The 9,669-nt window shown below is 48.3% G+C and overlaps 1 protein-coding gene across 1 annotated transcript; it reads left to right on the top strand.

The window, feature by feature from the left end:
• Nucleotides 1-8,667: 8,667 nt before the first annotated feature.
• LOC138542355 (protein LDOC1-like) lies at nucleotides 8,668-9,192 on the top strand. The gene has a single exon (XM_069641834.1). It carries the CDS (start codon nucleotides 8,668-8,670, stop codon nucleotides 9,190-9,192), a length of 525 nt encoding a protein of 174 aa, XP_069497935.1.
• The last annotated feature ends 477 nt before the right edge of the window (nucleotides 9,193-9,669 follow it).

Below are 9,669 nucleotides of genomic sequence, written 5' to 3'. Positions count from 1 at the left end.
TCTGCCTAGACAGTAGGTCAGAACCAATTGTGCAGGTGAGTGCAATAAGAGGAAGGATAGGCTGGCAAGCAGGTACAAATACTGGCATAGGGTGGTGTCTAGTAGATGCGCAATGAGAGGGCTAGATAGTGTACAAGTCAGATGCCTCGTGGGTCACTGTAAATGCAGTTTGTTTTGACTAAGAGGGCATGAATGTAGCAGGTCTAGAGAAGCAACCAATCAAGAGGTACAGTGATCAAGCTAAGCAGGAAGCAATTGAGATACACTTGCATGGAATATAAGCGAAAATGCGTGGGATATATGCTAAAAACAAAGGATTGGCAATCTGCCAATGTGGCACACTGGGTACAGTTCAATTTGACTGGTATAACGCTAATGCAGTAGGCCTAGAGTGGCAGCCGATCAGAAGTGGCGCAGTGACCAGGCTGTGCAAGGGCGATTTAATTAGCTAGCATGGGCATAGGCAGACACGGAATAGGACAAACACAGTAATAGTGTAGGCAAGCTTTGCACAAATACATGATGAACTGGTAGGCAGGGCACAGAATCACGGCTATTGCTAGCAGGTTGCAAGTACTGGTAACATATGCAAGACATTATGTATAAAGGTAGCCAAGAAGATGCAGGCCGGCTTGCAAAGGTAGGAACGTGCGTGACAGGCTTTACGAATGCTGTGCACAAGCAAATCTCAGGGCACCGGTAACAGTGAAGCCGCTCATGGCGATAAAGTACAAGATGTCTATGGCCACGTAGGCAGATAAGTCAGCTGAAGGTACCTGTGGTGTACTGCAGGGCTGTGTGATTACGTCGATCGTGGTCTTTAGAATTAGTGCTCCAGCACTCTCCCCCTTCAGGGGAATGGACAAAAGACTATGAAGTCACGACGGTAGCGACCCGCGCCGTACTGCCGGTGCAGACAGGTGCAGACAGGAAGGGGGCCTTGGGTTCTGTGGGCCTTAGGTGAGGTGGGCCGGCTTCAGCCTTCGGCTCACCTTACAACCTATTAACACGGAGCAGGAAGGTTGCTAGGCAACCAAGATCAACAAAGGTGGCTCCATGTTGTGGCGGCCATTTTAGGGATGAGAGGCCACGGCAACGGCTCCTCGTGGTGGTGGTCGGTGGGGATGGGTCATGTCCTGTAGGTTGTGGCCTTCTTGGGGTGCCACTAAGGCAGTAGATCGCACAGCGAAGTGCAGCATCAGCTGTTCTGCTGAGCACGGTGAAATGAAGGAGTCGGCATCTAGCTGACCCTGCACGGAGTGGGCCTCGCGGGAAAGGCAGCTCTCCTCTTGCTGTTGCTGTGGGGCTCCATCCCTGTGGGTGAATGCAGCAGGCTGAGGTGCAGACAGGAAGGGGGCCTTGGGTTCGTACACAGGTGTTTCAGAGCGCGAATAACGTATAGACGTAGAGCTTAATATAACATACACTAACACAGTGATAACGCATTTCTCAGGCTTTTCATGTGAGTGCACAGACCCATCGGACCAATAAAAAGAAATACTCAAGGACAACGACATGGAAAATACAATACGTAATATTGTGATAAAGTTTTGTGCTTTCTGCTGTCTCTACCTCTTTACACTCGTTATTTGCAAATGCAGAAACTTTGATCCTTACTAACGTGACCCTGATCCATGCTGTTATGGAAGCCACATCTTGGCAGGCAATAAGCAAATCTTACTAAAGAAGTAAAAAGTGTTAGGTGCAGTGCAGGAGTAGATTTTAACCAGGTAAACTTGTATATAACAGATTTGGCCCATATCTAAAACAACTTGTGGCATAGCCATGTGGCCAAAGTGGGGAAACAAATGACAAAGGAGAGCTGTTATGTCTGCTCTCCCATCCCCTATGCCATGAGTGCATCCAGAATGTTGGTGGCAACTGAAATTCCACGGCAAGATCACAACGCCTCATGCATTTATCGCTATACACCACAAGAGGACGATTTCAAGGGAACGTGCCACACTAAGGTGGATGTCCAAGAAAACGTTCCTGTGTAGGTAAAGAGCCAGGAAATGTTAGATTATTAGATTAGAACACAGATAAAAGTACAGAATATATCACAGAGGGGCCGTGTAAGGGGGAAGTACAGACAGTGACACAGAAGGAGTTACACGCCCTCATTCCGAGTTTGGAGGCAGCCATGGCGCTATTAGCGCCATGGCTGCCTCCAAAATCGGTCCGTCTCCGGTCTGGTGAAGGGAGTAATTACCGGTCCAGTCCGAGGTCGGCGGGACCGGTAATTTCCCATTCACCAGAGCCATTCCCCATTCCCATTTGAGCCCCCATAGGGCTCAATGGGAAGGCGGCAATAACGGTACCGCAAACCAGGCGTTAAGGGAGGGACCCGCAAAGGGACCTCGGAATGGGGCGCAAAGGGAATACCGGCACCGGTGTCATTAGGAATGGCAGGATGCTGGTAAAGACTGCAGATGCTGGTGTATGGACAAGTATACACACAAGACAGATGGAAAGAAGGAATGGTTGGGAGCAAAGCACATGCTCTTCTTACGGTTCCTGTGGAAGTGGTACAGCAAGAAAATGACAAGCGCCTCAGGGAATGGGAAGCAAGTGCAGAACTGCTCAGATGGGTAGAAAATTAAGCAGGGCCCATGCCCATCTTACCGCTCAAGGAAGCAGCTTTATGTTTCCAGAATGATAGCCTAGTAGAGGTTGGGGAAAATGAAGAATGCAAGCAGATTTCGAGGATACCAGGCATGAAGGCCGGACCAGCAGTGCTCATGGACCACTATTGGGCCTGCGGGTTCAAGGCATACTTGCAGCTGACATCCAACTGGGGAGGAATATACTCACTCATACATCTGAATACCTCAGCATTTGTAGTGCCTCTGAAGGACATACAAGTTGATGGGTTTTACTAAAATGGATACCAGCAGAAGAAAGAAGAGATCTATAGGGCTGACCAGAGTGAAAAGAGGGAACTATGCCTCATCTGACATGGAGAAAGCATTCAATGCGATACCACCAGAGAACAGGCTGCACAACAGGACCGAGATGTTTGTTGCGTCTACCGTTCCAGCAGTACAGACAAGCACAAATGCCAGATGGTTCCAGGTTGCGCATTGGGAGCTGACGCAGACAATGAATTCAACTGTCAAGGGATTCAGCATTATCAAGGAAGAGCTGAGGGCAGTTAGGCTAATGGTGTTCCAGAGTAGATACGTTCTAGATCTCGTCACAGTCATGGAGGGAGGAGTTTGTGCAAAACTCTGGTCTTTCTGCTGTACATTCCTCCCTGCCAAAGACAAAGTCAATGGCATGCTGACAGAGGCCATCAAAAGACTACACCAAGATGGAGGCAGAAACGAAAACCGTTGGAAAAGACAAAGGTTGGCTGTCATACATATTCTCATGGATAACAACATGGATGGCCAAAGGACTGAAAGCAGCTTTAATATTAGTGCTTCTGACATTTTGTGTCATCAGGATAATCATCACACAGTGTAGGAATACAAATAAGAAAACTTTGTGGATGAAAGTGCTCATAGACGTAAAAACTGAAGAAGACAAAGAAACAAAACCACGAAATGTGCTGAAAATGCAATTTATGTAGTGTCCTCTATTCCCGACGGGAACAGTGTTCAAGTATCCATACAATGGGCCTCATTACACGGATGGCGCTAAGGGATTACCGGCACCGGTGCCCTTACCGGTGCCGGTAATCCCTTAGCGCCATACCTTGAGGTCCCTCAGCGGGTCCCGTCCTTAACGTGTGGCCAGACCACACGTTAAGGAAGGGACCCGCTGAGGGACTTCAGGTCAAATAACGGTACCACTAATAGCGGTACCGTTATTTGCTCCTTCCCCATTCCCATTGAGCCCTATGGGGGCTCAAATGGGAATGGGGAAGTGCCTTGGTGAATGGGGAATTACCGCCCCACCAACCTTGAAATGGGGTGGTAATTCCCCCATTCACCAAGGCGGACTCGGCAAAATACCGACGGCACAACTCTCAACACAAAGACAAAGAAACGACAGATGTGCTCACTCTTGGGCCCATCACCACAGTCTTTGTTGTATTGCAGGTGTGAGAAGCGCTATTCTCTCAGACAACCATTCAGACCATACCCAATCGATGATTTCAACGATATGAAAATTACATCAATCAAGCAGGTCAACTGACTGCAAGCTAGAAATCAATAACGTCATCACTGACATCACGACGTAGCCGTGTTTATACATGAAGTACATATTCATCCATTCATGAAGTTAAACAAACATGCAGTAGTTTATTGTATATATGCATGAAGCACATGCTTATGACTCACTTAGGCAGAGGACGGACACCCAAACATATCTCTATGCTTATATCTTTCGCCAAAGCTGAAACTTCAAGATGAAAAGAATTCATTAATTTAGATTGCACATACTTGACTGCTACTAACATGAAGAAGCCATAAGGAATGATATCGAAGCTATAGGCCTCTGAAATGGATGGCAAAGGAGAGACAGGCTTTGAGGACATGGAGGAGCAGACACGATCACCGCAGCCAGAGGTTTGCAGAAACAAGGCATCCAGCCAAGGACAAGTGGAGACGAGAAAGTTCCAGTTACCAAGACAATAAGCCACCTGCATAACTTCAGTCTAATAATCCTCATAATTACAGGCAAGAGGGCTTAATTTCGTGGTCTCAGCACACGTGACCCAGCTGAACGGGACAATGCCGATTCAACCAAGGCAGATGGAGAGAGCCGTTCTAATCGGAACAGGGACGAAGAAGCTACAAGTGTTGCATCTGGACGAGTAACTGACATCATTCTCACAGGCTTAGGTGATCAGAAAATGTCAACATTAGGGAAGGCATTGCACCTCCATGTTCTTTCTCATTGCCTTGAAAAGGCACATTCAGTCTGGGAACGGGCTTGGGTCTCAGGGATGGGAGCACACACTCTGACCAATCCAAATTCACCTTTCACGTGGGGATATCATTTGTCGCAAGGGCAAATTGTCTCTCATCAAACCTTCAACATTGTAGACTAAGGCTAGTAGAGGTGGTCCGAGGAGGAGCCACTAGATATACAACCGCAGAACCAACAGGTATATTCTCTATATGTAGGCCACCCAAACTGACCAATGTAATTGGCTGATAGGTTTTTGGGTTGGAACTTGAAATTGTGACTTCACAACGGGATAAAACCGGGTGACACGTGCTTAGAAGATGAGAGCTTCAGGAGATACTCGTATATCCGGTGTGATCCCTGTTGTTTTTGTTTTGCTAATAAAAGACAGTAAACTTTGCTGAGTCTTCCGTTCTTGTGGCTGGGAGTCGCTGATGGGCCAGAGTGTTCTCTGCTAATAATTGGTGCGATTGCTAGAGAGTCCCAGCTACGCTATACAACAGTATGCTAGGATTCACCATGTTATATAAGCAGAGCTTCTGCCCGGCTGTAATATACGGTTTAGAAGCCATTAGTATGAGTGACGACCAGTGGTTGAAAATTGAGGAAGGCAATTTTTGGTGGTCTATCTTAAATTTGTCCCAAGCCGTTCCAGTAGAGCTATACAGTTAGAACTGAGGTTGAGATCATTAGGGGGTATGGCAAATAAGGAAGAAGGGAGTGTTGTGTATAAAAGCTGTCAAGGGTCCCAAATCCTGCTGTAAAGACTGGAGGGGGGTTTCTGTACTCCTGCCCTCTATGTAGCAGAGTAGAAGCACAGAGCACCCCAGTCAAGATTCTCTATGCGGTGGCAATGGACGAGCAATCAAGGCTTAAGCTCCCATGAGGTGATGCAGGCTGCTTCTTAAGTACAGTGTAGTCCCCAAGCCCCAATAAAGGAATGTCCACACACTATGTTATGTGATAACACAGCTCTTTATATAAATAAGGTTCAATATATATATATATATATATATGTAAATATATATATATATATATCCACAATCAACAACACACTTTGTACTCTGGCAAGTCTAATATGATAAATATGTACAATGTCTATGCGGTACCACAGTTATCTCTTGACTCCTTTAAAATGCACCAACTGCTGACAGTCTGAATGGCATACAAATCACATGAATCAACACTAGACATAGAGAGAAAGACAAGTTGGGTTAAACAAATGGCAGAATATTTTGTCCCTACCAAAGACACAGTTCTGTGTGAGGATCTCCCACTTGGGCAACCTGTAGATAAAGTGTATTAACAAGCCCAGTCCGTATAGGTCTAAGATAGTCTTGTTTCCTGCTAAACTGTTCTACTACCCCAATGTACCTGAGTTTAGCAGAGTTTCTTCGACGGTTCGTCGATGAATCCCTTGTGGGTGAACTCCCTTTAAAGCAGGAGCCACTGGGCGTCGAGATTCCTCGACGAAAATGTGAAAACTGTCATCGCGAGAGCAGCTTCGACCTTCGCGGTGCTCGTCGACGAACGGTTGTGGATGTCCTGTGTAGATGAGGTGTGCGGTGCACCTCAATGACAGGAGTTTGTTGCCGCAAAGCAGATTGATGAAGAACGTAGGCCCAGCAGCGGGCGTCGGCATTGGCGTCGACAGTCGGACCTCGACCAGGGCTGGCTTTCGGATCTTGGTCGGCGTCTTTGTGGACTTCAGGTGGTGGGAAACCCACCCGCGGATTCTCCTTGGTTCGTCGACGACCTCGACTTTCTCCGGCGGGACAAAGTGGTCGATGGTGATGGCAACAGAGTCCTTGATTTCAAAGTGTCTTAGGCAAAGGCGGAGTGTTGCGGGTCCGGTCGCTGGCGCACGGCGTCAAGCTGTCCCTGTTTCTGGGCAACACGACTAGATGGCCTTCCAGTGGTTATGGCGGTCCTCCGAACCCTGGTCGCCGGCGATGGACTTGGATGTCCGGGTGCTTCACTACAGGTTCTTGGCGGACCCCGTCTCCGGTCGGCAATCTTTCGAGGACTCACTTACAGGGCGCCTTGAAGAAGATTAGATGGTGCACGATGTTCCCTTGTAGCTCGGGAAGAGATCTCCTAGCCAGGTCCTCTCTTGGATCAGTCCTTGACAGGCACAGTAGCTTTCAGATTGCTTTGAAGGAAAGCAGCAGCAATTATTCTTCTTCCAGCTGTGCTTCAAGGATAAGCATCAAGTTTTGACTTCAGTTTCTGAACAATTCTGGTCAGTGAGAGATCCCCAGATATACTGTTCTGTCTCTCATTCACACTGCTGAGCTAGGCTCAGGCAGCCAATCATTCAGAAGGGCATTCAGCAGGCAGGCAGCCAATCAGGCTCGCAGTGCATTCAGGCCAGTCTCTTCCATCTAGACACTCACAACAAGGAATGTGGATTGAGGCAAGCACCTAGCCTTTCAGCACACCACACTTAATTCATACCGGTTTCGGGCAGGGTTTTCTCATTCTTTTTGTAACACTCACAGATACCAGACACCCCAGTGCATATTAGTCACACACTCCATTCACCCAGGTCCCACCCCAAAGGCGTACCCACAACATACAGTCACTGGGAAGGCTCCAGCCAGTCTAGCCTGGACTTCCCCACAATACCATACATGGTTCTTCCACCCAATAGCCAGTCAGGGGAAGGGACTGAGTCAGGGCTTCCCAGGACTTTGGGAAAACCAGGTAACAGGTAATATAAACCACGAGGTCGCAGGGGCCATCTTGTCTCCTATCAGGAATCAACTGATTCCAATGGCAGGGCCTGGGTGTTCTAAAATGGAGGATACTCAGAGCACCTGTCAAATTCAGCACAGAGCTGCCACCAGCACATACCCTGCTCTGTGGTCCACACACAGGTGCCCAAAAACATACACTAGAGGTACAGGGTTGTACCCCCACCCATGGTTGCCATACTGTCATGCGCCCCTTTTTCACGAGGCATTGGTTTCGATGGAGGCTCGGCCGCCATTGAAATGTTCCGCCACGTTACAGCCGCAACGCCTGGCTGCGCGCTAGTCTTTCTCAAGATGGCCACCACCAGGGTTATCAGGGCTCTCACTCCTCGAGCAACTCGCATTGCAACTTAGCTCCTCACTGCTGGTTAATACGCTAGTGCTCTCTCTTGGCTCTGCTGAGCCCCCCTGTCCTGCCTTGGGCTCCTGCCCGTCCCTCTCGTGCCTTCTGTTTCTCTCGTCCGTTCCCCTCTGGCGGACAGTCCTTCTTTCTTTGGCTCCCGTCTCGTTCCTCTCTGGCTTTCTGTTTCCGTATTGTTTACGGATTCCGGCATTCTCCTGTCATTCTGCCTTCCTCCCCCTCGTTACTTACCTTAGACTTCTCACTGGATGCTCGGACCTCATTCCTTCTCTTTCATTGGTCTGCCTCGCCTGCAGACAACTTCGATTCCATTGCGGGTGAAGTCCGCACCTACTACCCGGTTCTCGTGGATACTCGAAGACCAACTTCTTCCGCTGAAAGTTTTCGGGACTCCATCCTCTGGCATCAAGGAGTCTCAGGGTTTTTTGCCTACCTGGTTTTTTCCCCTCCGGTTATCGCGGATCCGGGGCCACTGGTTTCCGGTACTTTTCGGAAACCATTGTGGCGTTGTTTTGCGGTAGACCATATTTAATAAAAAAGAGGACCTACGGCAAAGAAAGAAAGAAGAAGATTAAGAAGGTCCTTTCTTCAGGTGAGGAGGAGGGGGAAGATACCGATTTGCAAAGTGACCTAGATATTGCAGACAAACCGGAGATTTGTGACAGTTTGCAACGCCGAACACACACCAGTATGGCGACCCCCGAGCAAATCCAGGAATTGGTCGCCGCAGTCCAATCACTGAATGTAGAAGTTCGGAACCTGAACCAGGAAGTGCAGAATTTAAGGATTGAAAACAATGTACTCCATCAATTGGTGGCTAATAGGGAGCCACGTAACTCCGACCTACCAACCCTGCCATTGGCTTCAGGGAAATTCGATGGTACGCCGAAGGCTCTTAAGGAATTTATTGAAGCCTGCAATGTGCACTTTGCCTTCCGTCCCAACACCTTTGCTACTGGTCTTAGCAAGGTGGGCTATGTAATTTCCAACCTCACAGGTAATGCACTGGCATGGGCTAACCCCCTAGTTACTACAGATGATCCAGTCTTACGAGATTGGGATGCCTTTCTCACTCAACTTAAGCAAACCTTTGAAAGGCCAGAAACAAAATACATGGCGTGTGAAGAGATGTTAGAAGTAAACCAAGGTCAGATGGACCTCTTGACCTACATTGCCAGATTCAAAACGATTGGCCATAGAATCCACCTGTTCTGAACAAGCCAAATTCACTCTCTTCCGCAGGGGGCTTAAAGAGGAACTGAAGGATGAATTGGCCCGGGTTCCCCGCCCAGTCTCTTTCTCAGAACTTGTGTCTGTTACTCTGCAGATTGAACACCGCATTAATGAACGGGACCTTTGAGCAATATCTTCGTTGCTACATCAACTATACCCAGGACAACTGGTACGAATTACTACCCACAGCTGAGTTTGCCTATAATAATGCTACTCATTCTGCCACGGGTCTAAGTCCTTTCTTTTGTACGTTCGGGCTACATCCTAGGACCATCTTACCCGTCTCGGCATCCGATACAGCCTGCCTTACCATCAATGATCGACTACAACAAATAGTGGCAGCTCATCGCACTGCCAAGGAAGCTTTGACTCAGGCTCGCAGTCACTACAAGCGGTATGCCGATCGGAAACGCACTGATGGACCTTCGATCTAAGTGGGTTCACGAGTTTGGTTGTCGA

Source organism: Ambystoma mexicanum, chromosome 1p, assembly GCF_040938575.1.
Source record: "Ambystoma mexicanum isolate Mex_15411 chromosome 1p, UKY_AmexF1_1, whole genome shotgun sequence".
NCBI classification, from domain to species: Eukaryota; Metazoa; Chordata; class Amphibia; order Caudata; family Ambystomatidae; genus Ambystoma; species Ambystoma mexicanum.
The sequence above is the reverse complement of the archived record's forward strand: the minus strand, read 5'-3'. Positions and strand labels throughout refer to the sequence as shown.